The sequence below is a fragment of the Cuculus canorus genome, chromosome 7 (assembly GCF_017976375.1).
Source record: "Cuculus canorus isolate bCucCan1 chromosome 7, bCucCan1.pri, whole genome shotgun sequence".
NCBI lineage: Eukaryota > Metazoa > Chordata > Aves > Cuculiformes > Cuculidae > Cuculus > Cuculus canorus.
The window spans coordinates 15,189,965-15,217,398 of NC_071407.1; the positions used below are offsets into that span (position 1 = coordinate 15,189,965).

Sequence of the window (27,434 nt, forward strand, 5' to 3'; positions counted from 1 at the left end):
ATGGGCAGCGGACCAGGTGGAGGGAAGAAGAGACGGCTTAGGGTCTGATTAGCAAGAGAAGCTGCCATAGCACTACAGGGGGGAGAATAGGAGGGAGCTTGGAAAACAAAATCTGCAAAAGCCTAGCAAAAAGGCCACAAGGCTACAGAGAGGACAGATAACCATCGGAACAGGCTGAGCTCCTGCACGGCAGGAGGGGACAGCAGCACAACAGTTAGTGTGTGGGAGAAGGGGAGAGGGAGCAGCACAAGTGCGTTATGAGGCCGTGGGGAGGACGCAGCTGTCAACCACAACCCTGCAGAAAGGCATGATCGGGCTCGGCAGGGGAGACACACATGGAGTTTGGTTTTGGCCAAGCTGAGAAGAGCAGGCAGCCATCCATTGTGAAGGCTACACAGGACATGCAATGCTGGCTGGCAGAGGGAGGGAAGAGGTCCCTGCCCGGACACTCCCTACCTCAAATGGGTGAGCTGGACCCAAACCAATACAGCAACCTATAAACTTGAGGAGGGGAGAATTGGCAGCAGGATCTCATGTTTGTGCAGCAAAGGGGCAGGCTGAGGGCACTGAACCAAACCACAAAAGGAGAAGAGCTGCCTGGAACAGCATCCATAGGCACCTTGTTCATATATGCCAGCCATGTGGGGCACTGAAAACAGCTATGGCATGGACCACCTGGAACTGGGCCATTACTTCCATGTGACTACTGATATTTTCTTTTCCTTCTCCTATGTTCACCTCTGAGGGGCTCAGAGGCTGGCAGGGCAGCTGCCTGGCGTGTGAGGTACCCAGAGCTGCAAACCTCTCTGCCTACCCAGCTCACATCCAAGCAACATTCTCCCTTGTTTTCTCCCAAGCACCCTTCTTGCATTAACCAATTTGGTTTTTTGCAGCCTCAGCATGGCTGACAGTATCTCAGCCCACAGCTCACAGCAGCAGCATGAACAAAGTGTCCCAAGCCTGGCTGACCGGCTCCTTGGCACAGATCTCCCACACCAGCCCCAGAGGCTTCATATCCCCCCAAACTCTTACATCCCGCTCCATGGCAGCCACGATACACCCTCGGAATCCTGCCCTCACGTGACCACTACCTCAGGGTACCCAGAGTACATGATCACAGACGCCACCACCCCAAGGGGACAGAAGCATAGGTTAAGTGCCGTAGGTATGCGCAAAAGCAGGCAGCTCTGCAAGGCATTGGTGCTGAGCAGGTCGGGCGAAAGGCAGTTGATGCCAGCAGGCTCAGACATCACACCCTGGCATACCCACCCGAACGCAACGCCTCCACGGGTACGGTTTTGCTGCTATGCATGTACGCTTCCATGCTTATAGTCTATTACTGACCTAGGAACAGGAACCTGAGAACAGTGCCGGTCCTGTGTATGAAATTGTAAAGGTTTAGACCCACAGCTTCCCTGGGTATGTGTGTGCTGGGGAAAACCTTTGACTAAATTATGCAAGATCAAAAAATTTCCAGAAGGACATTCTGCCAGGGGTACAACTGTTACTTTGACAGATATCTAAGTGATTTCTTGGATTATAACCCCCTTTTTTCTTCCCTGCCCCCTCACCTTAGTCTCTAAACAAATTCCAGAGCTGAATCAGTTTCCTCCATTTAGAGGCTTCACTCAAATTATTTCTAGGATTCCCATCTTTCTTTCTTTTTACATTACAAATATATAAATAGTCACATCGTCATAGGAGACAAGTAGAGACTGACTCTTACGGGTAAAAACCAGATGTTTCCCAATCTTCCCTAACAAAGTAATATTTTATATATGGCTCTTCAATGGATTTATAGCCAATGAAGGGATGTTACTACATTAGCTCATGGAGGGGGTGGGTGATAAAAACTGGAAAGGAAGAGCCAGACAAGGAAAAAAGAGGCTATCCAGAGCGCTGCAATTGGAGAAGCATGACAAATGGGCAGCACAGTTTTAGAGGGCTTCAACAGCAAGGCAGATTGCCTGGCTGGGAGTGATTGTCCACAGCTGGAGCATCACAGAGACCATCTGGTATTTCTTAAACATGCTTTCCCCAGGTGATCCGATTCTTGGAGTGCCCCAGCAAAAGGAAGAAAAAAGGCTTGCGAGTCTCGGCCCCATATCCAGGGTTCCCCTAATTAGTTAATAGAATTATATTTGAACTGGTTTCAGTTTCTCCTATAAAATCTTTTCTTTTGCCACCTTTTCAACAGGATTAAAAAAAAAAAAAGAATGTAAATTCATAGAGTTTTTAATTTCTTTAAGAAAGTCAGCAATTGTGTCTCTTGGCACAGCAACCCGATATAAAAATTAATGAAGTAAAAAGAGATCCAAAATTTCTTTTGAACACCTTGTAATCTTGCTCTTCCCCACACCACTTTCAGCTGCACAAAGCATGCACTTCCACAGGCTCTCACGCCTCTCCCGCTCCAGCATATCCCTCCCCAGCATAAGCCTCTGAAGAAGCAGAGCACAGACCACATGTGGGACTCCAAGAACCTCATTTCCAGAATTCTGACTCTTTTGTCAACTTGGAAAAAAGTTAAAGAATATAATTAACTGTGCATGGCACATGCTCTGTCCCTGCGACAAGGAGAGTTGGCTGAGGAGCTGTACAGTGACATTCACTGTTGCCCTCATGGTCCCCATAAGACAGTCCGTTCCTGAGCCAGGAGGAAGCATCAGGGACCAGCTAACGAAGAAAAGAGCAAAAGCAAGCGGTAAATAATAAATGAATGGACAGATGGAAAAGGGGTTAGAGCAAGGAACCGGATAACAAACCTTGGGAACCAAACTGTGTTCCCACCAGCAGGCAGTGCCCCCACCGAGCAACGCGGTGCATGCAAGAGCCAGAGTCCAGCCACAGAGATTATCACCGTTGCTCCCCGCCAACACAGGCTTACCAACCACATCTCTCCCTTCTCTCTGTTTTCTCCATGAGTTAGCCCAGCCACAAAGTGTGGGTCTGTCCAAGATGCATCCTGTACACCACAGAGGAGGCAACAGCCCCACAGACACACCTCCATTCCCGACTGCAAACTTCCTAGCAGCATGTAAATCATGTAAATACCATTCCTGTTCTTTTTCACGGAGAGAAAATACATAGACATGGCAGCCAGATCGCTGAAGCTGGCAATATTCCTCTGACTGCAGTAAAACTGAGCTATGCCACAATTTGACGGGAAATTTTTTAAAAATGCAGAGAACTCACCAGCCACAGAGTTCCTTCTCTGTCTGCATCAGCAGCTGCCTTTACAAAGACTGCATTTGAGAACAGCTAGTGGGATCATAATTTGAGTTAAACACACATACAAGGTGCTTCAACTTCTCCAGGCTGAGAAAAATTATCTATTTAAATTATTGGGAAGAAAATACTGACAAAAGAAAGTAAAAGAATATTTAAAGGGCTTTTCTTTTTTTTTTTTTTTAAATTTGTTTTTACGTGGTTAAATGGCCAAAATCAGCATATTCCATCACCATGCTGGAAGGGAGTTTTGGCTGGAAACTCATCTGTACGCAGCGGTGTAGACAGCAATAACACAAAACAATACAAGCCGTGATTGTAAAGCTAAAAAAATAGCAACCAATTGCAAATTACGGACTGTGAAAAATTACAGAAAGTATTTTAAAAAAACAGGATGGAAAAATTCATGCCTTGCTGAGTTAATAACGGGAATTTAAATATCAAGAAAAGAAGAGAAATGTGAACAGAGACAGATCCAGATCCATTATTTTGTGCCCACAGTAAAATTGCCAATGTAATTACAAAAATATAAATATATGCACTCTGCATTTGGGAAAAAGATATGATGATGAATTCGTCATAAGATGATCATATACTTCACAATTTATTAATGACCAAGAGATGCATTAGATAACATCTGCTTTAGATAAACACTGTTAAACTGCCTGCCCTGGATAATTTACATCTTTGAGTGCAGTACGGAAATCTCTGACCTGCTAATCTCAATTTTTAATAAATATTGGAATGCCAAGTAATTCTAGAAGGATAAAGAAGCCCTAACCCTATGCCAGTGCTTAGACAGGACTAGCTGACCTGGGAAACAACAGCCAGTCAGCCTAACAGCAGACCTAGACAGAGTAATTAAACGCTAATATGAGAATCTACCAATAATTCATTATGTTCATGTCTCAACTAATTATCAGCCAACATATGTTGTACAGAATAAAGTCCTGTCTAACTGATGTCAAGGCTTGATTTAAGAACTTGCATTAATAGAAATAATTTGGCATAACTAGATGGATAGAAGTGGCTGATGCAAGAATGTATCCATCGCCTGCTTCCCATCCCACAGGATGTAGTGTTTTTACCAATCATTTAGACAAATATAAATATAAGACCCTTAGAGGCAGCTTGCAGATAGCACAAATGTAGGTTAGTAAATAATGAACAGAACAGCCCTTATTTACCCTGTGATCCAATTTGTATGGCTAAATGGCCACCATCCAACCAAGAGTGCTTTAATTCAGCCAAGCACAAGATAGTACACGTACGGAAAAACAATATAGAGTTCCTATCTCAAAGATGGAAAAAAGTCTGTCCTACACGGCTACAGGATAAAGGAGGAGCTGTGAGGGGACTTGGGCAAAGTGATGCTTAGGGGGTCAAGTCTATTCAGCTTAAAAAAAGAGGAAAATCCATAAGATTCAACTGCTGCTTACAGGCATTGCATTAGCATTGGGGAAAGGAAGTTTCTAACCCGATGCCGGGAGGTAGAACAAGCTCCAGGGCTTGAGAGTTAAGGTTAAGCATGATGTTGACAAAGAGCAAAATTACCATCAGCACAGCAGAGGATGAGAAATATCACACGAGAAGGTTTGGTTGATCTTGGGGCCCAGCACAAAAGCAGGGGGTGAAATTCAGTAGTACAAAGGGCAGGTATAAAAACCTCTGTGTAACGTAAGAGTGGAAGGAGCCCAGACACTGACATGCTGGGGGTCTGCTTTAGGCTACAAAAACAGGGAGATCAGAAGCACAAGTTATTGGGAGCATCTGAAACACAGAACCCACTGGTAATTAGGGACCTTTAACTGCCCACACATTTGCTGGGAAAGGAAGACATCAGACACAGCCTTGCATCAAGTTCCTGGAATGCAATGAGAAAAAAAAATTGTGAAAGAAGAGACAGGAACAAAACTAGGGAATAAAACCTCGAGGAGCCTTCTTCCATCAGCAGAGAAGAAACAGGGAAAACCACCAAGGTGGAAAGTGCCATGGGCAAGGGAGCCTGAAATGAGTGATTTTATTTGTTTGGAATAGAAGGGAAAACAGCAGCAGGGTAAAAATAGTGTTTTGTAAGGACAGAATGGACTCAGAGGGCCGGCAAGTACAATTTCATGCAGAATTAAAAAGGAGTTCAGGAAAGATGGTATTTTGTAAACACACAGCAAGATAAGGGAACAAATTATCTTAGCAAATTATATTAGCATGAGTGTATGACATGGGTAAATCACAGACTACTCCACAGCTTGCAGCACACGAAGGAGAAATGGAAATGCCATCATGTTCATGCAGATGTGCCCAGACTAACAGCACCAGGAGAGAAGGACAGACCAAAAGATCCAAGTGTTCAACAGAAACCACTCACAGCAGGGATCATCAGCAACTAGGAGACATTTGATAACTACATCAGTGGGAAAAGGCAGAACAAAGAGTTCATCACCTCCTGAGCAGGTAGAAAAGGTTAATAGATCAGTTTGTGCCACTGAACACGCTCAAGCCCTTCCAAAGCTGTTATTGCATGTCAGTCCTCCCCCCTCTCATCGAAGTCTGTTTTCTGTTAGGTTTATGCGTTTTCTTTATTCTCTACACAGCACCTAGAACTGGCTGGTTCTGGTAATGACATTACTTATTATAATGTATGTATAATCACTCATTTTCAAATGCATGATTTATAAAATATCTTCTCTTGTGAGGCTAGTTAAATCGGATAGTAAATTGAATTTATTGAATACCAAACACATCGTAAGAAGCCACATTCCCCACAGTTACAAAAGCAATAACCAAATTGGATAATGAGAAAGCCAAAGTGTTGCATAACAGACTAGAGAATGTCACCTGAAAAAGAGATTCACCTTCATGACCCCTCTCTCTCACACACACATGCTGTCAGCGTACAAGTTGTAAAACTACTAATTAGGGTAGGAGGAGGTGGTGGATCCCAAGGGTTTGGCTCACAGCTGTCTCAGGAAGCAAAGTAGTATAAATTGAGACACAGTTTCACAATAGCCAACAGCTCAGAGTTAAAGCTGGAATATTTAATGTTTTTGTTGGTTCAGGCTTCATGAAAAAGGGCAACTAAGACCACGAAGTTAATGCAATTAAAAGCAGCAGAGTAGAAGCATACGGTAGCACATGAGCAGCATGAAGATTACCGAAGCCTGACATTTTCTAGTAGCTGAGGTCCATCAGCAACTATCTCTGGGAATTTCTGGAAGACAAATGAGGTTTCAAAAGACTGGAAAAGGGCAAATATAGTAGCTACATTCAACAGGTTGAATTTTCAAGGAAATTGCAGGCAAGTTCACATAACTCCAGTTCCTGGAAAAATGTTGAAAAATCATCAAACAATCCATCTGCAAGGAAGGGCTGGAAGCAATAGCCCTGCCACGTGAAGGCAACCTGCCTTCTCTTCAACAGAGCAAAAGGTCTCATATGTAAGATAGAGGCAACAGATGTTCCATACCTTTATTTTCACAAGGCTTTACCTCCAGTTTCATATCATATTTTAATTAGCAAATTAGGAAAATAAAGTCTAGGTGAAATTCCACAGGAGAATGCACAGCTGGTTGGGAAATGCTACACAAAAGTGCAGCCGTGAATAAGCAATACTGTATCAAAAAAAATCCATGATTATATAGGAACATACAGACAGGAGGGTCACACACAAGATATATGAAATAACCCTCTCCGTCAAGAAAGGCCTTGGCTACAATACTCTGCCTATTTCAAGGCAACACACTTCAAAAAACAGCCCAGACGAAGTATGGAGAGCCCAAGGGACCTCAACAAAACACAGAACCACAAAAAAAAATTTAAAGAGGGTTGAAAGGGACCTCAAGAGGCAGAACCAACCACACGTGTCATTCAACTTGAAAATAACATGGCCATGAGGAAAGAGCAAAAGCAAGGCAGTTGTTCTGCATAGAGAACAAAAGTCTTCAGGGAAACATGATAACAAGCCTCAAATATGTAAAAGATTCCTGCAAAGAGGAAAGGAGTGCTTTAAGCTGCTCGCCACATCCACAGGGAGAAGACATGCCGTAATGTGCTTAAACCAAAGCAAAGCAAGAGATTTTAGAGACACCAACTCCATCATGGTATAGATAATTACGCCCTAGAGCTAATTGCTGAGAGGGTACATCTCTCCCATCACAGGCGGTTTAAGAACAAAGATAAAGCCACATCATTTGAATCAGCTAACAGTGTTGTCCCCACAACATGGGCAATGCCAGTGGCCAGCTTCTAAGGCCAACAACCTGCTGGATTTACACAGACATGCCCAGGAGCACAATATATTTCAGCCAATATATATCCACCAAATGCCCTCAGAAAGCTGCGAAGCAAAAACAAACAGGCCGTATGCTTCAGAATGAGCTCATATAAACAACTGATAACAGCACAGAAATACTCTGTTACAAGACATTGTTTTCCACAGTTTATTTTTCCCAGCACCATTCACGCAGTTCTGATCCCAAGGTCTCAGAAGACACCTGCAAACCATCCCCAAAAGGGACCAGGCAACTCCACTGGTCATTAACTACAGGCTCGTTACAGATATTGTTTTAACAACATATTACACTTCTTCTAGTCCCTTCCCCCCTGGAATACTATCCTCATCCCCCACCCCCCAGTGCTTCACAGCAGTTCTCTCTCCCTCTCCCTTTCCCATTTGGAGTTGATGATATTATCGTCTTCCCCTTGCTGACATGACATTTCCACCAGTATCCCAGTTGTGCTAATCAAGCAGACTAACTCAGGGAAATTTATTTTCACTGTGTATTTAGCTTTCAATGCTGCTTTATCTTCTTCAACTCCACAAAGGGTTTGGGACTCCCAAAGTTTGTCTGTTCTTCCAACTGTATCAGCTCAACACATAAAAGATATTGTCTCTCCTTATACACCTTTCCCATGCAGAGACCAGGTGCGGGTGATTTGTCACGGAAAAGGCTAGAAGATGCCCTCTTGAGGTCCTTTTCATATCTATTTTGTATGATGCTGTGGATCATGTGTGTAATGTAAGGGACTGTGGTGGAGAGAAGGGCACACAGCCTGATCTAAAAGCCACTCACAGGCCTGTTACACAGCCCCAGAGAGCACTCTCCCTGGAGGAAAGCTAGAGAGCAAGTGCAGCGTGGACCACCCCAGCGCAGCACTCAGTAAAACAGCTATGATACCTATCACTGTTGTGCAGACCACAAGATGTTTAGGCTGCTGATTCCAAACAAGCTGCCAAAAAGGTGAGGAAGCTGCACTTACCTCTGCAACAAATCCTCCCAGGTCCCGTCGCACAAGGTGGCCCCTACTCCAGCCCCATGGAGTTAGCTGTAACAGGGTATAAAATCACGTATGCTGGGGAAAATTGCAGTAAAAACAAGCAGAGTAGCCTTTCTGCCCAGCAGCACAGGCACCAAAAGCACAATCACTCCCTTGCCCTGCTCTGTGCAGACCTACTTGCGAGGGCAGCCTCTGAGTCACAGTTGCCTCCAAACCCCTTGGACAGATCCCAGGCCCTACAGACTTGTCCCGCTTCAGGACTGCCACCTCTCAGAGCCACAACTTTTGGCAGGAATCTCAAAACCACCAGGGGAGACTCACAAGTACAGGAAACACAAATATCACAGGTGCTCAACCTGAGCCATGTCAATCCCTGCTAAGGAACAAGCACAACCGCAGCTCTGACAGTCTTCAGGGGACAGGAGAAAATCATTTTTGTAGGTCAGCTGCTCACTTGCAAGCTCTTCGCACGTACATTGCCCTCATCCCTGCTCTGTGCCACATGGTTGCTCTACAGTAGCCACACACATGCTCTGTTCTCCCACGCTCTGCTTTGCTTCACTCATCCCACTATCATGCAGCATCATTTAGGAAAAGCTGGTGTGTGCCCTTCATTGCCACCACCACCTCACACACCCACACTGCTTACCCTGGAGGAAGAGGGTCTCTGCCTGGCTGCTAATGTCTCCATGCATGGTCTTTCCCAAGTAAAGCCTCACATAGAGCTCACAACTGCTGTTATAGCAGAGCTTGAATTATCTAATGGTCTTAACAGGGGTAATGGGATGCCAACACAAAACACTTGATTGCAATGCTGAACGCAGACAGCAAAACTCACACTTCAGCAGCTCTCAGCTCTGCTCCTAGCAGCTCCCACCTGATTTTAATCCCCTCAAGTCTCTCTTAATGCAGCTGGAGGAGTGCCTCTACTAACACCCTCAGCAGGGTGGGACCACAAAGGGTCAACTGGGAGCGTTATGTACCCTGTGGGGAGGATCTCCTGCCCCAGCTGCTGCTTTTAGAGGCTGTGTCGCATAATTTGACAGGATGGAGGGCTCCCACCACACACTCTGTAGCCTCCTCACTGGCTTTTCAGTGCAGATGTGGTGGGGTAGGACAGGCCAGAGAGCTGTCAACTGTAGTCTCTTGATGCTGTGAAGTAATCTCCATTGTAGCTTCAAGCAGAAGGTAGAGCAGAAAGAAGAGACGTGTTTTCACTCTTCAGAATGAGAAGCGGGGCACTATTCTGTTTCCTCAGGATGGGAACTCCTAGAGGCAAATTTATGGTTTGTGTCTGTATCTTGGGAAGCTCAGTTACACTTAACACTTCATGTAAATACATGAGGGGACAGTTTTACGCATATGTCTATTGACCTCAGCAATTCCCTCTTCTATTCAGCTTAACAGGCTTTACTTAATAACAGTGCAAAAACCTAGACAGTCAGTCTCTTAAAGTGCAAATGCAGTACATGAACCCAGCTCAAACTGGCACCACAAATGAAGGGCTTCAATTTTAATCTGTCAAAGCTCTGCCTGCTGCTGCTCCACCCCTCACAGTCTCACTGCTAAAACGTGCATGCACGCTGTGTCTTCATTGCCCAGGCAGTTCCTTACCCTTCACCCTCTGCCAGCCCAATGCCGCGCATTCACTCCTCCACTCCAGGGCTCCAAAATCAGCTTACTGTCACATGGACATTTCTCTTGAGGGCTGCAAAGGAGGGGAGCCTGCTGCAACTTCGACTCTTGCTGATACAAGCCACAAAAGAATTTTGCTCCTCCTAACTCGATCAGGAAGGAGCCGAAACAAGTTTCTAGTGAAAGATTCCTCCTTCTCCTCCCCTATCCCACCACAGGCTGAGCCGAGAAAGAGTTCCCAGAGGAGAGACGGAGATGCAGTGCACTCTCCTCCTGCTCTGCTACAGGCTCACCCGAGAGCATCAGAGATGCCGATCCATGAAGCAAAATACCTATCTCTGAGCACCAAAAGGACAGCAGCAAAGATTAATAAGCCTCAAAACGTTATACAGCATTTAAATAGTACTGCCACAGATCAAAGACTGTCACTCATCTCAGAGAGGCAGGGTCGGTAAGCCTAGAAGGATCATGTACAGAAAACAAATGCAAGATGCAAGAGAAAGCCTGCAGACGGGAGCTGAGGGAAGCTCATACTTGTCCAGAGAAACTGAAGTGGCCTATAAGCCAGAGTCTAACATGTGTTCCTGGAGGAATGAGAGCCAGAAAGACTGCCTGGTTTCACTCAGTCTCAGTTATATCTTAGCACAAAATAACACATTTCATTTTAAGACACCCTCTTACCTTGGAGGTACCTGCTGCTGGGAGCAGCTTAAATCCCGGTGCAAAACCACAACCCTGCCTGATTGCTGAGTAAGGAGTACACTGGGAACCACATGCAGCTGGTGAATAGATTTGAAAAAGCCCCTGATTTACATTGATGCCATAGGGACAGCAGAATCACACTCCCTGTGCTCAAAAAGCTTTCATTCTTAAAAGCCATGAGGATACTGGATGGAAGTTTGATGGCAATATCACTTGCCCACACTTGTAGACAGTGTGGGAGGCCTGATCTAAACTCTTCCAAGTTGTTCATATAACTACGTCATCTGGGAGGAGAAGGAAGAGAAGAGGCTTTTTATCCAAATCACTACAGTGGTAGCAATAGTAAAAGGGAATAAAGATGCCTCACAGTGGTATTTCTACTCCCAAGCTTGGTTAGAGAAGCCATCCCATCATAAAGCACCTTTACTCTCACATGACATTGGGCAAGTAATGCTACTTACATTTCTTTGGTACAATTAAAGTGCTGCAGGAATTTGCAATAGGAGAAACCCTTCTCTTACATGGACATATGGGGCTGAATATTCCTTCTGCTGGACACTGAGTACTGAGGGTCATACATAATACATGCACTGCATGAGGCCAGGAGACTCTTGGATACAGACTTCCAGGAGGAAACCCTGTCCTCAGGGATCCCCCAGATACTCCATCCCTCCCTGTCCTTCCCAAAACCAGGTCTGAATCCTTGCTGTTGCACCTCACCTCATGACCTGCGGACTCCTTGCAGCACTGTACAAAACCAGTGTGCAGAACAAAAGAAGTCCTCAAGCAAACTCTGGCTGACTGAATTTTGAAGGTAAGGAATGTCCTTCTGCAACAGATGTACAATCCCCTCTGCCCACCCCAAACACCAGATCCATCACGCAGAAGGGAAATATTTACACAAGTTAGTAGAGTTCCAGTTAAATATTATGCTTAGCTGTCTAGAGTCCATGTTCTCAGACTATGTCTATGAAATAAAAGATTAAACTTCATAACAATTATGAAGTTGCTCTGCTCACATTCAAAGGGAGTTAAAGGACATTAAAATAGTTCTTTGGATAATACTCCAGTAAAATTGCTCTCTTTTCCTCAGAGAGTTAGAGCTAAAACCTTCTGAACTATCCTATAAATACACTTGGAAAGGCTAAGAGCTGAGCTGATAACCAGGTAGCACCTCTGCTCTGTAGGTTCTGTAAAAAATGTGAGCAATGCTGGAGAACTTTTGAAGCAGCAAGGGAAGGAGGACAGGGGAGAGCAGCTTCTCTTCTTGAGGGAAGTTTGTTTAGTGGAAAGTAAGCAAGATGTCAGGGGAAAAGCTGACAATGTTGATTCCAGCAGTTGTACTGGGAATAAACAGCCAAGTGGATTACATTACAAAGAATGAGAAACGGTTCTGCGGATCCCATTTAAATGTTGGACTTTTAGGAATGATGTGATTCAGCCACGCTCATGGCCCTGATGCCCACCAGCCCTGGGCTGTGCCCTCTGCCAGCCCTGGTATCACTGTCTGTGGGATCCCAAGAGGTCCAGCACAGCCAATGTTCCCAGGACAGACAGAGCTCCCTGCTGCACTGGCAAGGACACAGACCTGTGCAGGCTTCAAGGCAGAGGCTGGACATTGAGTTAGGGACAGCAGCAGAGGTGGGGGAGATTGCACAGAACCTGCTTGTCTCTCTCAGCCCAGCAGAAGGGGAAGGCCACCATGGGGCTTGCCATCTCCTCCCCAGCCAGAGCACGGGGCCCTCTCTCTCATAAAAATCAGATGCCTCCCTGCCTTTCACAAGAAAGAAACCCAGAAAGAAGAGAAGGGGGTCTTGCTTGATTCATTTGTCTCTTCCTCCTTCCATCGTCTGTGGCTCATCCAGCTGTGGTGATAAGGAGAACAGCTATGAAAGGACACTGCTGGCTGCTGGGATCCCATCCTTCTGCCCACTCACTGTCTGGAGACATCAGTCCTTTACAAGCACCATTAAATGTGTATCCAAAATGTGGCAGTCTCCTCCATCCTTTGAGATTCTGTTCCCTGGATAATACAAACAGTTGCCAGAAAAAGAGTATCCTCTCATCTCTGTCTGGGCCATTATCCCTTTATATTTGCTCTCTAATATTTACTGGGTTCACACAAAGTGCATGCTCTGGAAAGAAAAAAAATCAGCTGCAGCTTAAAGGACTCCAAATTTAGTAATTGCTGCAGCCCCATCAGCATGAACAGTTAGCAGGGCGAATTCTCCAGCACTTCACGTGCTGTGGTATTCTGTTAGGTCAGACTGTAGAAAACGTTCTGTCCACAGACACCAAATCTGGAGTGTCAGCATAGGTGCCAGCTGCAGAAGCCTTCTGAGTCCACCATGGTTTCCTGCAGGTCCTTTCCCTCCCAGCACCCAGTAATCTTGGTAAGAAACAGGCAGCCAGGGAGATGCTGTTTCATACAGAGGTGAAGCACCAGGGGGTTTTAACACACCTGTGAGTTAGCAAGAACTAGCCCCAGATCCTGGCTCCAGAGCTGGTCTTGCAGCCTTACCTGTTAATGTGAGGTTGCTGTATGTGTTTGAAAACTGCTCCTTTAACAAAACCAAGTGCATCTGAGCTGCCTTTTCCCTCTGTAGCTCCAACATTATGTCAGGATGCTGGGCGATCTTACAGCCTTTCTGCTTATCCAGGGCAATGTCGCTGCGAACAATGTCTACAGCAAAAGGGAAAGAAAAAAGGGAGATGGCCAAACCTCAGCTTTCATTTTCACCAGACGCTTGGATCAGCACCAGCCAACATGACAGCCACACAACCATCACTCAGCATGAGCAACCCAAACAAAGGGGCCAAACCCCTTGGATCCACCTATCCAATAAAATTCCTTTGTTTAAGTCTTCTTTTCTCCCACAGAAAGCTCCAAGCATTGACTTTAATATGCAAACACAATGGTGCAAACCACCACTTCCATCCTTCACCTGCCTAGCAGTTGACTTTATAATGATGACTCCTTCCTTGCAGGGAAGTGCAAAAGTCTCCCAACATTGATATGCCAATGTGTGTTCAATGCTAAATAATCAGAAAAGACTAAATCCCTTTCTGGTGACCCCTGGCTTCCTTTTACCCTTGCCTGTCAAAGAGATGATAAAGAAGGCTTGTTCTTGCCTTGTTTATCCTCACTGCATCTATCATAGCTAGAGTTAGGTCAGCATGGCTTTTGACTCTCCACACCCCTCTAGCTCCTGACATTCAATTCAGGAAGTTTATCTAACACTTGTTTTCTCTCCTAGAACTACTCACCTGATGGAGAAATGGAAAGACAGGGATAGCAGGGCAGGACAAGAATCAACTAGGATGTGTCCAGTCCCTAAACAGGAGGGGAGTGGTACAAACTGGTCCTTGCAAGGTCCCTTTCTGAGTTTAATAAACTCTGGAATGTGCTCAGATCCACACGCACCATATGCTGTGTCTAATTCTTAAAAAAAACCTTAGGCAGCCAGCACTGATAAGGAAGGATAGAAGTTGGAGTTCTTCCATCACATTGCATGAGGTCACCCTTTGCATCACAAGGCTGCACTTTGCCTGGTTTAATTCCCACGTAGCTAGAAGTTTCTGAAGGAGCTTATTGTCAGAAGAGAGTCATGTCTTGCTCCACATACACTCTCCAGCTCCATGATCACTATGCACATCAAGGAACACCAAAGTTGTATCTAATAGCCATGCTCCTGTCTTTCAAGGTGTCAAATTTCAGGTTCAGCAAACCTAGATTGAAAGCTATGCTACATCTTGGGCTGGTAGGGAACTCCCTCCAAAGGTGGGGTGGAAGATTATCTTCCAGTCTCCGAGCCTCATCCTAGAGTCACTACATTTGTCTTGCCCAGGCTGTGCCCTGTCTGTCTCTTCACTGCATTGCCTGGTATTAACTTGCTTGGTATTAAGCATCTCTCAATACTGCCTAGAAAAGACTTCTCAGAATGGCAATGTCATTAAATCCCTTGTGTTCTGTAGTCAGGGACATGAATTCACTCCTCCACTCAGAGTTAGCATGCTCAGGAGTGGAGACAGGACAGCATCCAGCCAGCATAAGAATATGGCTCGGTATTTCCACATCCAGCACAGTGACTTCAATGTGGAGATCTGAGATGGAGGAAGAGGAAGGAATAACATTCCTCTGCAGACAATGAGCAGACACACCCCAACCACGTGCTTTTGGTGCACAACTTCTTAGGTAGACACTGAGTAAGATTAGAGTATATGCAAATTGTGCCCAACTAATAAAACAATATGACAGTACAATCCTGAACCCCTGTTGCATGAGGTATTTGGAGAACTGAAACACAACCAAAGGTATCACTACAGCTACCGGTGTCACCTGGAGCTCATGCATAGTCATTCACCTTCCTGGGTGATAGATTTCCTTTTCTACAGAACTGAATGCAACAGTTGTACATACCCCAAGCCCAAGGAAAAATGGGACAAAACACACCAAAGAAGCCCTAGCAGACCAGAAGACTGAGAGGCAGAGATGTTTGAAACTAAATGGTCAATACGCTGTCCAAATTATCTTCAAACTGCTAAAATGGAGTGCAGGATGGGTCAAAACAAGTTCATTACCTTAAAGGGCTTCAGGGCTCCTAAAACTCAAGCCAGGGCCAATGGGGACCCATGTGGAGGAATCATTGGCCTGGGATCACGGTCCCTGCCCTCCTGGTCAAAGGCCGGGACAGGACCTTGGAGAGTGCAAGGGGATGCGGCAGCAGGTCCTGCACAGCACCCTTATCTCCATCTTCAGGGACCACAAGTCATGACAAACGCACAGCTGGACAAGAGATGGCCCTGTGCGTACTGTCAGCAGGGGCTGGAGACAAAGGGCAGGCCCATGGGACCAGACTCAGGAACGAGGGACTTCCTTGGATGCTCAGGTCTGGGAGAAGGTGTGCAGGACACAGAAGACAGGGGCACTCTCTGGCAGCCATTTTCATAGGGTTCTCAAAGAGTTTACGGTGCAGACATTCAGGAAGCAGAGGCAAGACATGCAATGCTTTGACTTCATGAATTGATGAAGGGCCCAGGAAAACTGCCCAAGACCTAAAGCTGGAGGTGGACCTACCATCTATTACAGCTCCAGCTTAAAGAGTGGGTAGATGTCTGGGATATGGAGCTGCCCAAAGAACTCAGTGCCTGGTCATCCAGACCCCACCAGACGGTAGCTGGTGCAAAGGAGGAGGCAAGGGCATCTCTGCATCACTCTTCTGATACTGGAACACTGAGGGAAGAGAGGTGGCAGGCCACGGCTGCTGGAGTCTCAGGGGAAATCTCAGCAAGAGCAAGGAAACAATGAGCAAAGGGTTCACAGCCCTCAAATATTAAAGGAATAGACAGAATAGAGAAAGACAGAATCATTTATATTGGATAAGACCTTTAAGACCATCAAGTCCAACTGTAAACCTAACACAGCCAAGCTAAGTGATATCAAATGATAGGTGATAGGATGACAGGGAATGGCCTCAAGTTGCACCAGAGGAGTTCAGATTGGACATCAGGAAAAATTGCTTCACCAAAAGGGTTGTCAGACACTGGAAGAGGCTGCCCAGGGAGGTGGTTGAGTCCCCATCCCTGGAGGTATTTAAAAGACGGGTAGATGAGGTGCTTAGGGACACAATTTAGCAGTGGACAGGTATGGTTGGGCTTGGTGATTTCAAAGGTCTTTTCCAATCTAGTGATTCTATGATTCTGTTCTATGATACACCACTAAACCGTGTCCCTAAGCGCCACATCTACACATCTTTTAAACACCTCCAGGGACAGTGACTGGGCAAGAAGCACAAGGAGGATGATACCCCAGGAGGCGCTCAGCAGGGCAGCTCCCGAACAGGAGCTCCAGGAGGACAATGCCTTCCCCAACACCGGTTTGGAAAAATAAATAGATAAATAAATCACAGAATCATAGAATAGTTTGGGTTGGAAGGGACCTTAAAAATCATCTAGTTCCAAGCCCCCTGCCATGGGCAGGGACATCCCACTAGACCAGGCTGCTCGAAGTCCCATCCAACTTGGCCTTGAACACCTCCAGGGATGGGGCATCCACAGCTTCCCTGGGCAACTTGTGACAGTGCCTCACCACTCTCATGGTGAAGAAATTCTTCCTTATGTCTAGCCTAAATCTGCCCCCCTCCAGTTTATACCCATTGCCCGCCGTCCTATCACTACGAGCCTTTGTGAACACTCCCTTTCCAGCTTTCTTTTAGCCCCTTTCAGGTACTGGAAGGTCGCTATAAGATGTCCTCAGAGCCTTCTCTTCTCCAGGCTGAACAACGTCAACTCTCTCAGCCTGTCCTGGAATAGAAATAGAGCACTCAGCAAATCACGGAACCCGGCAGCTCTCGCCAGAGGTGCGCGAGAAGCCCTGCAGCTGCGGGAGCCCCGCCGCGCGCGGGCCGGTGCCAGGGCTGCGGGCCGGGTCAGGACCCTGGCCAGCTCAGCGCCCGCCCGGCCCGGCCGCGCGGACCCCCCGGCAGCGCGTTGCTGGGAGCGGCCCGGGCCCCGCCGCGCCCGCCGAGCCGCATGGCGGGAGCACACCCGTGTGGCGGTCAGGTGAGCTGCGGCTGCCGGGCACACCGCGAAACGGCGGGGGAACACCGGCACGGACACGGCCCTCCCCGCGCTGGGAGCGGCTGGCACGCGGGGCTCCGGCAGGAGCTCTCCCCGCGCCGGGCTGCGGCTTGGCAAAGGTGGTGCTGTCTGTCCGAGTGCCCGCACGATTCATGGAGCCACAGAATGGGTTGGGTTGGAAGGGACCTTAAAGATCATCCGGTTCCAAACTCCCTGCCATGGACAGGGACACCTTCCACTGGATCGGTTGCTCAAAACCCCGTCCAGCCTGGCCTCGAACACCTCCAGGGAGGAGCCATCCACAGCTTCCCCGACCAACCTGTGCCCGGGCCTCACCACCCTCACAGTCAAAAGTTTCTTCCTAATATCTAACCTAAATCTCCTCTATTTCAGCTTACAACCATTACCCCTCGTCCTATCCCTGCACTCCCTGATAAAGAGCTCCTCCCCAGCTCTCTCGCAGCCCCTTCAAGTACTGGAAGGCTGCTATAAAGTCACTCCCAAGCTTTCTCTTCTCCAAGCTGAACAATCCCAACTCTTTCAGCCTGTCCTCATATGGCAGGTGTTTCAGCCCTCTGATCATCTTCGTGGCCTTCTCTGGACTTGCTCTAAACAACCCATGTCCTTCATGTGCTGTCCTGCTATGGGATCTGTACATCTCCAGAGCTTATATGTATGCTGCCTATGGAGATCACCAAATCTACCAACAGAATGTAAGAAGAACAAGTTAGAAAACATCTCTTGAGAGCTACACAAGCACAACAATCCCATCCCAGACTAGCTGAGCTCTAGCAGTCCCTTTCTGCATGTCACCTGCACCAAGGGGTTGCCCTAAGAGTTTCTCACTATACCAGTACGAGGCCAGAGAGCTCCTAAGCTATGAAAATTCCAGGGCGGCACACAGGAAATGGAGAAAATCCACCTGTCTACAGGTGAGGCTTTCCTTGACCCATTGAGCGAGTTTCTGCACAGAGGAATTTAAACAGCAACAGTGTGGACTGCGTGCAAGTGCCTGTCCCATGGCTCATGCCAACATATGCCCACAGGCAGATCCTTTCCAGTAGTCACCAGTCACGAAGCACGCACAGCCTGTGGCAGCTCATCAGCTGGAAGATGGGAGGGGGAGGGCACAGACAGTATAGAGGGGTATGGTTATGGTCAAAGGGACGCACAAACAAAGGGCGAGGAGAAGTAGTAACTCAGCTCTCTGTGTCTGTGTGAAAGAGAGCCCTGCCCACAGCCACTGCCAGTTCAGCAACAGCCACAGCCACCACTGCCGTGGCACCAGAAAACGCTGAGTTTGGCCATCCTCCTAATGGGATTGTTTGCTTCAGCTTTCCAGTCTTAGAAGTGAACTTAAAAGGAAAACGCTAAACTATTTTATGTTAACAAAACTTGAATGTTCTTATTAAAAAAAATTGGAATATTAGAAAATGGTGTTAGTGCAGCCGTTCAACAGATGTCTGAACGGGCACTAGGCAAAACTCTCATGAATTGCAGGCTGCCCAACTTGTAAAATACCTACTTTTTAAATCAAAGCACTTTAGAATGTTTTAAAAACCCAGGTCTATCTGCTGAAATTACTGTAAAACAACTTGTGACTTTGAAATTGGGAACACAACTTCTATTTAGAAAGCCTGAAGATTTCTCAAGCCACAAACTGCATCCTCACCATGTCTGTCTTCAATAGTCAAATTTCTAACAATTTAGTATCATTCCTTTTTTTAGCTGGAAAAAATTCCTTGACAATGAGTTTCACAATTTGTTTCCCACTATATATATTTTAAAAAAAATCATTTGTTTGTTTTGCATGTAATAATTCCACCGGATGCTCCCTATTTCTTGTGTAATGAAAACAAGGAAATAATCTTTCCCAAATTGTCTTCCCTTTGTGCCGCTGAGTTCACAGCATTTATCATATTCTCAGTCATTTTTTCCAAGCTGGAAAAAAACCTGATCTCTACAATTGAAAGCTGTGACTTTGATCACTTCCATCACCCCATTTGACACATATGCTTTCTTCACACTGATTAGTAGTTGTCACCCAGTCTGCTTATAGCATAAGAATGCTCTCAATTAGTTTCTCCAATTATTTGCTAGTATTCCCTAATACTGGATTGTCAACTTCTTGCTTCCCTAAATTTATTCAGAGAACAATCCATAATAAGTTCAAAACATTTTCACTGAGTGATAACTTCTAATTTAGAACCTATAGTTGTACACAAAAAAGTCACATACATTTCCCCATGCATGAAACTTTGCATGAATCACATTTAATTCTTGAGGTGTAGAATAAAAAGTGTAGAACTCACAAAAAAAATGTAATTTATTTTAGATAATTTAGAATATTGCTATAAAAAATCAAACATGACAGAAAACTTTCACCTCACTCATACCAGCAAATAGCTAACAAATCAACATCTAATTGCTTGATTGCACCATTTCCTGCAGTTATTAAAGCAATTTTCATGCACATGTCTAGCAAAACAGTTTAAAAAGAAAAACTGATAGGCTCTTTGGAAGTATCTCCTGCATAAGCAGTATCGCCTTTACCTTCTGTAAGGTGATTTCTACAGCCTTTTTTAACTTCTGAGGAAACAACTAAGCACTGCAGCTCCTTACACAGAAATCCCTGCCAGGCAGAGCAGGTTGCAGCTCCTTGCCTGCAATCACGGTCCCTGGGAACTAGAGAGCAGGAGGCTGCCCCTGAGCTCATGCTGAGGCACAGAGCTTTCCCACCAGCAGCCACGGGTCTGGTAAGTTCCAGAAGACTTGAGAGACATCACTGGATCTACCCGTCTTGGGGACTGAGTGCTTGCAATGTCCGAAATGCTGCAGCACTCCCAAAAGAGCTGTGTTTTAAATGCTCGGAAGGTCAAAAACCAACTACTTCCCCTGAAGCTCTGACAGGACAGACGCCTAAACTTTTGAGGGATGCTTAAACAGACAAAAAAAAAAAAAAAAATAAAAAAAAAGAAAAAAAAGAAAAAAAAAGAAAAAAAAGAAAAAAAAAGAAAAAAAAGAAAAGAGGTTCTGAAGGACTATAAACAGAAGGTGATTCCTTGAATAAAACAAAACTCATTTTTACCAGGGCAGCAGAATGGTTCTGAATCCAGAAACACCTGCTACCAAGTTTTATGAGCTGGCAGAGCCAAAGTAGCAGTCCCAGCAACATGTCAGTGACTCTCCCTGGCTCTGGAATCCTTATACCCCATGATGACTCTCATGATACTGCTTACTAAATTCACAAAAAAAACAGTTGCCCTTTTTTTTTCTCCTGAATTATGTTTTCTGCTGGCTTAGCAGAGGATCAGAAATGTTCCGAACGCAAGGGAAGCAGCAGAACAACACAATGCAGAGTAAAAAGAAGGCTTGGGAATCAGCCCTCTTGGTAGCAGAGAAACAAGAGATGAGCTTCACCACCTTCAGGACAAAGTTCTGTAGGAACTAATCTGACTAGAGCTGAGAGTGCTGCAATCTTACCCTTCACTGCAGTCTTTCCATTCCCAACGCTCTGTGGGTCAGACATAATTAATTGGTTCAGGCAGCTAAATGAGCTAAAGTGCAATCACCCCCCACCACCAGGTTTTGGCCAGCTTAGTTCCCTGAACTGACTCACCATGCAAACTCAGGCTCCAGGCATAGGAGAGGGCAGGAACATGCCAGAAGGGGCAGAAGAGTGGGAGCAGCAGCCCTGGCTGAGGTCAGCTCCAGCCCCTGTGCAACCATACACACATATAAGTACAGCGTCATAGAAGTCACCTGTGCAACACAGACTGTGCAAGGGTGAAATGATGCTTCCACCGCTGTACAAATCTCGAGGTTCAGACGTTATGTCAGGTTCTCGAAGGTATCTGAAGGAAGGGATCCCAAACTGAAAGGATGCCCAGAAAATCTACGCCAGGATTATACAGCATAATGTGAAGTTTCCCACACTACATGGCAAAATCTCCTGACTAGTATGGAAGACTTAAAAAACATGTCTTTTTCTAGTTTTTTTGTCATAATTGCCCATTTTTCTAGTTGCCTAGTATCCTGTCCAAAAAAGGAAATAAAATAGAAGGAAGTAACTTACCAGCAATTAGGAGAGTACTTTTGAAATGTGTTGTCCATATGCACTTATGCTCAGAAACTTTTCTGACGCACTACCTACAGCATATGCACATGCGCTCCGCTTCCCCTCTCCTTTCCATGTCCCACACAGGGCTATGCTGTGCGGTAAATGTCCTTGGGTCCCTTCTCAGCCACACAATCCCAATAGGCCGCTCAAAGCTTGAGGGACAGGACAGAGAAGCTGTGCACTTGAGCCAACACATCTTGGGCCAAAAACTCCGGCTACAAGCAACTTCTCTTTTTCCCTTGAGTTTTCCTTCACAGTACATATGCACAGCAGGAAACTAAACAATGTTTATGACACCACTGGTTGTGCAAAGCTGGTCTGTGTGCCTTGAAGGTCGGAGGCAGTCAAGGAGGTTCCAAATAAGCCCGTCAAACTCATGCTGTAGCACCAGCGGGGAGCTTCCAAAAAGGGCTCTAGGTTCAGACACTGAGTTGGCACCTGCAGCACCCCTTGCTGAACCAAGTTCTCTACACCACATCTACCACTCCAACACCAAGCTCCAGAGCAGCATGTGAGTCAGGTTTTAGCAAACCAGACTTCAGAGGAGGTTTTGTAGTTAAGATTACCAGCAACTATAACCTGAGAAAGCAGGTATCCCTGTGTGTCTGCTCCAAAAAGGAGCTGCTCAAGTCTGTTTTCCTGGAGACTATTGTTTCTTATTGTCCCGTTCCTCAGAGACAACTGATCCTTGGCAACATGTGAGGCAGCTGAAAGGCCAAACAGATTGCTTGGTTGACACTGCAATAGCTAAAGGAGAAGCAGGTCTGCTACAGAGACTGAGCATGAGACTCTACAGTCCTAACTCCTGGTACCACAGAGCCTGACATACATTAAACTGGTTTTCTAACAGACCTAAGGTTGCCCGATGCCATATCCAAATCGGGTGGACTCCAGCACTGACCATGTGCATGGGCTCCACAGAATGGAAGTCATTACACATGGGATTTAACAAAACAGAGTAGTTGGATGACCTTCTAAAAGTTCAAGGGGTACATATAGCCACGCTACCATCAACAGGAACCACACACACCCTACGGCTCACCTAAACCACTCACTACAGGCAATCATTTTACAATCATTTGTCTGTGAGGTACACCAGAAGATGAAATTTCTGCACCAGCTTTATATGCAGTGCTGAAACAAGCTGACCCTCCTTGTGTGCATCACAGGCTGCCACCACAGATCACTCACCACTTCGTTATCTTTACTGTCCAAGCGTGACTGGTCTGGATTGGGGTGAAGCCGTTCAGAGTTACAAAGGAAAGATGCCATCCACACTGGTATTACACAATACTTCCAGGTCTGTGCTTCCAGGATGAATTTGTATAAGAACAACCCTTAAGCCTAAAGGAAATACCTTATTTCAGGAAAATATATTCAAGTATATTTTAGATATAAGTCAAAAGCAACTACTATAACCCCCAGAGAGCACCCATGCTCTCCATAGAGGAAAGGAGAGGAAAAAGATGGGCTGGTGAACCAAAGGCAGGACTAGGTAAAGGCAATTTTCAGAAAGTGGATGTACACATGGCTGCAACAGTCTGAAAGCGAAATAAATATAATTTTAAAAAGAAGGAAAAGAATCTCTGAGGAGATTAGATTGTCATGAAGGTGGAGTGCTACAGAGATACAAAGACTATTCAAGGCAGCAGTGAGGAATACTGGGTCTGGAGGGCAGTGGGGTGGCAGAGCAGGATTTATGGAGCGAAGATCCCTACACGAAGATTCCTTCAAACTCCAGCAAGCATGGCCACAGCACAGAGCATACATGAAGGAGACTGCAAAGCAGTATGTTGCTGCTGCCTGTCTGAATGCAGCAGTTCAGAACAGAGCGCAGCTTCCTGTGATGCGAACACCGCTCGCAGAGTTACTCACTAGTAACTGCAGTTCTCTGAGCAGTCCTGTACATGTGCCCTTCGCTTCTCAGTACTGCACTCTATTGAGTTGCTGCAGCTGAGAAGATGGGCCCTTCCCTCCCCATCTATGCACAGACCACATGGGAACATGAAACATGGGAACACCCACGGGGACCGCAAAGAGAGCCAAGGCACTGGGGTCACAGGCTGAAGTCTGTGTGAACCCACAAGGTGAACAGGCAAAAACACAAACACCCAAAGAAGAAAAAAAACCCGAGATATTCCTTGTCATGACACTAAAAATTACAAGGCTTAAAAATTCACAGATTTCTCTTTTGCTACTTCTGACTTTTTTAAATGAACAAGCTCCCCAGCTTCTCCCCCAGTCCCATGCTAATAAGGCTCAGATAAGAAATTTCAGAAAATAGATGCTGGCCATAGAGAAGCCCACAGACATGGAAAATAGCCCAGGCACTGATTGACAGCTTTTTTTTCTGCACTGTCTGTTCAGGCTCTAAGGTTTTGTAGTGAGGGCATCTGCTTGCACTTTTGTGCACACTCTGATCCCAAGCAGGTCGCGGACGGGCCGCAGATGAGGGAACAAAAACCAGATCATTGTTCAGAAAGGAGAAGATGGCTGCTCCGACCCAGTACAGCGGGGCAAAGAGTTGCAGTGGCATCAGGATTTCATTTTGGAGGACTGGATCCCTCTACTGAAGCGCTCTGTGCAGCCTCAGCACAAAAAGATGCGAGCTACTAGCAACTCTAGCCCTGGAGTTGCACACAGATCTTAAGAATAAATACGAAAGCTTTGCTTCCAGGCAGGAAATCCCTTTTACCACACCTTTCTGATTTACACCGATGCTTGATAAACACCACATGTGTCCCCTCCTTCCCTCACCCAAATTCGCAAAGGTTCTGTTCCATATTTAAGTGATGAAAAGTTAAGACCTGTGGTTACAACTTCTATGAGAAGCTTCATTTTGAAGGGCTGCTACATTTCAACTTTATTGCCACGAGGAAAACTGAAAAAACTCAAAAGCTTTCAGTCCTTCCATAACATGAAAGCTGTTGTGAAGACATTTAATAAGTGCAAGTTCTCTCCAGCAAGTTGTTGAAATATTGAAAGTGGGAAAATTCATTCCTACAAATGTTTTGTATGAGTCTCATTTACAGTTTTATGCACTACACTTCATTTCTTCTGTTCAAGGTGTCTGCAGGAGGTTTGGTCAGCATTTTCCCCTGAAGTGCATCTCAGTAGGCAGAGCTTAGAACAAACTCTTCGCCTGAGGTTTCTTGCAAGGAGAAAACAAGGAATAGCATCGGATTTGCTCCAGCTAGAAAACCAAGAGAAAGACGGAGCATACAAACTTACCCACCTGCCTGCGTGTGGGAATAGAGGGACATTCATCTCGGTGAGATCAGATGTTAAGTGGGGGAACAGCGGGAGTGAGAGCCATCAGAAAACTGGCAAATGCATCTGCTTTTTCCATCCAGCACTGTGCTGACTAGATCTCTGCAAAACTTCCTCTGTTCCACAGATCTGCCCACTGGGATCTGTCTGGCATTAATTGGCCTTCAAAATTAAATCGCTTATGGAAACATCTTCAGCTAATTTTTGTAAGTCATTTGAGTAAGAAAAAATAAAGCGGTTTTTTTTTTAAAAAAAAAATGGAGAAAAATCAATAAATTCTTGCATGTGGACGTGGTATTCTGCTTCTTAAAATAAACGCCTAAGGATAGAGACTTGGCCTTGACTCTTTTACGAAATTTCTTTGTGCGAATTAAGGGCCACAAAAGGCGAAAAGCTTTAGAGCACCCGAGGGCTGCTGGGGAGGAGGGCAGAGCCGCGGAGCAGCGGCGAAAGCCGGGAGCCAGGCACTGCGGTTCGGGAAGATCCGCGATGGCAAAGCGGCCCGAGGGGAGCAGCCCCGCACGGGCACCCGCAGGCGGAGCGGCGGCGGCGATGGAGCGGCACAGCCGCCGCCAAGCCCGGCGGGGCGCCCCGGGGCTGCGGCGGGCGGAGAAGCCGGGGTCCCCGGAGAAGGGCAGGGCTCCCCGAGAGCCGCGGGACCGGCACAGCCTTGCCGGGATTGCGGTGCGCGGTCCCCGCCAGCAGCCGGGGCAAAGCCGGAGGATACGGCGGGGAGAGGGGGCACGCGAGAAGCCCCGCTCCCCGGTGCCAGCCTTTTGTTCCCGGGGGCCGGCACCGCGCTTTCCGGCTCCCCCCGCAGTGGAAGGATCGGGCACGGGGAGGCTCCGGTGCCCGGCGGCATCGCGGCCCCGCCTGGCGCAGGGAGCGGAGCCGCCCGTACCCCCGCCCCGGCCCCGGCGCTCACCGTCCTCGTAGTTCTTGAGGTAGTAGTCGGGGCCGGGCCCGCCGCGGCTCTTGGCTGGGTTCTTCACGTTGTGGAACTGCAGAAAGTCCGTCCTCTTGCCCGCGAAGCGCAGGAAGGCGGGGGCGAGGCCCCGCGCCAGGGTCACCAGCCGCCGGGAGCTGCGGAGAGGAGGGAGCGGGCTGAGGGCGCCGCGGGCCGGGCCGGGACCCGGTACCGGCAAGGACCGGGGGCTGCGGGACCCGCCCGGCGGCGCGGAACGGGAGCGGGGAGCCGGGGCTGCGCGGCGGCGGAGCGGGACGGGAGCGGAGAGCCGCCCCGCCGCCGGTAGGGACCCGGGACCGGGCTGCCCGCTCCCCCCGGACAAGTGCAGCGGCGTCGCGGAGGCAGGAGCGCGCAGAGCCGGGAGCGGGGGGAGCGGGAGCCGCGTCGTTTCGCCCTCCCGCTTCTTCGTCCCGCTCCTTCCCGGCGGGCGACAGCCGAGGGGACCCTCGGAGCGGGCGGAGGAGGAGACCCGCTCCCCCGCCTCGACTTACCCAGCAGGGAGAGGGCGTTCGGCCGCCGCGGGGCTGGGACTGCGGGAGCCGAGGGCTGCGGAGCCCTGGCCGGCGCCCCGCTCCCCGCCCGTCGGGACCCGGGCAAGGCTCGGCTCGGCAGGCAGCCCCGTTCTTCCCGCTGCATTATATTTTTTTCCCCTGTGCTGCCTCGGCCCCGTGTTGTGTTTTTTCTTTCCTTTCCCTTTTTTTCTTCCTTTTTTTTTTTTTCAGAGCGGTTGTTGGAGCGAGGGGAGCGGGGCATTTTTGCAGTCATAACTGATAAGTCTCCGAAATGCTTTCTCCATTGCAAACATGTGCATCTTAATGGAAACCATGGCCTCGCTCCCTCCGTCACAACAAGCGCCGGCGGCAGCGCGGAGCCCGGCGGGGATGGGCGGTGGGGGCGCCCCGCGGGCGGCGTGGGGAGGGAGGGCGCCGAGGGGCTCCTGCCTTACCTTAAGAAATCGAGCCAACCATCATGAATGATGGAGGGGTCCAGCTGCAGGGAGAGGAAATTCTCACTGATTATCCTGACAGGGCTCTTGGTGTTGACATCAAGGAGAATGAGAGTTCTTCCCTTCACACCTGAAGGTTTCTCCACCGGCAGCGTTCTCCTGTCCCCGGCTTGGGAGGGCAGCGAGAAGGTGGCCATGAGAGCCAACCCAGGTGCCATCAGGGCTAAGAGCCCGGGGGGGCAGGAGCTGGGACAGAGCATGCCGGAGAGCAGGAAACCCCTAATTAACTCGCTGTCTGCAGGGGCTCGCTGGTGGCTAATTGTCCTTATCTAAAGTGTGGGGCGCCCTGCCTTTTTTTGCAATGTTTTGGTGCTGGTGGAGGGGAACTCACGCCCCTGACCAGCCTTTCTCGCAGCCGGTGCCAAGACTCCTTGCAGCCAGCACCGCCCCTTTAAGAGATGCAGGCTCCAGACATTTTTAACTTTTTGAAGGTAAGGGGAGGCTCCTGGTTTAACCCCCTCGGCTCGGGGCCCGCCGCAGCACCGCCAGCACCGAGCTTTCGCTTTGCGACGGCTCCGCCGCGGGACGCCGCAAAACCAGCCCCGACCCGGGACGCGGGACATCGGGAAGCTCGGGACCGGAGCTCGGCACCGCCCGGCACGGCCCTAGCTTGTCGCCGGCTGCAGGGACAGCGAGGCGGTAAGGCAGCGGGG

At 47.7% G+C, this 27,434-nt stretch overlaps 1 protein-coding gene across 2 annotated transcripts in view; it reads right to left on the reverse strand.

Annotated features, from left to right (window-relative positions):
- The window catches only part of HPSE2 (heparanase 2 (inactive)), a 111,619-nt gene extending 84,494 nt beyond the window's left edge, over positions 1-27,125 (reverse strand). Inside the window, exons 1-3 of one of the 2 annotated variants that reach the window (XM_054072038.1) lie at positions 26,722-27,125; positions 25,734-25,891; positions 13,361-13,522 (exon numbers count right to left, since the gene is read on the reverse strand). In XM_054072038.1, the coding sequence (XP_053928013.1) occupies positions 13,361-13,522; positions 25,734-25,891; positions 26,722-26,981 (580 nt within the window). In that variant the 5' untranslated portion in view covers positions 26,982-27,125. The remainder of the gene's footprint in view (positions 1-13,360; positions 13,523-25,733; positions 25,892-26,721) is intronic. The other variant, XM_054072039.1, reaches the window with a different exon arrangement.
- Between the last annotated feature and the right edge of the window lie 309 nt (positions 27,126-27,434).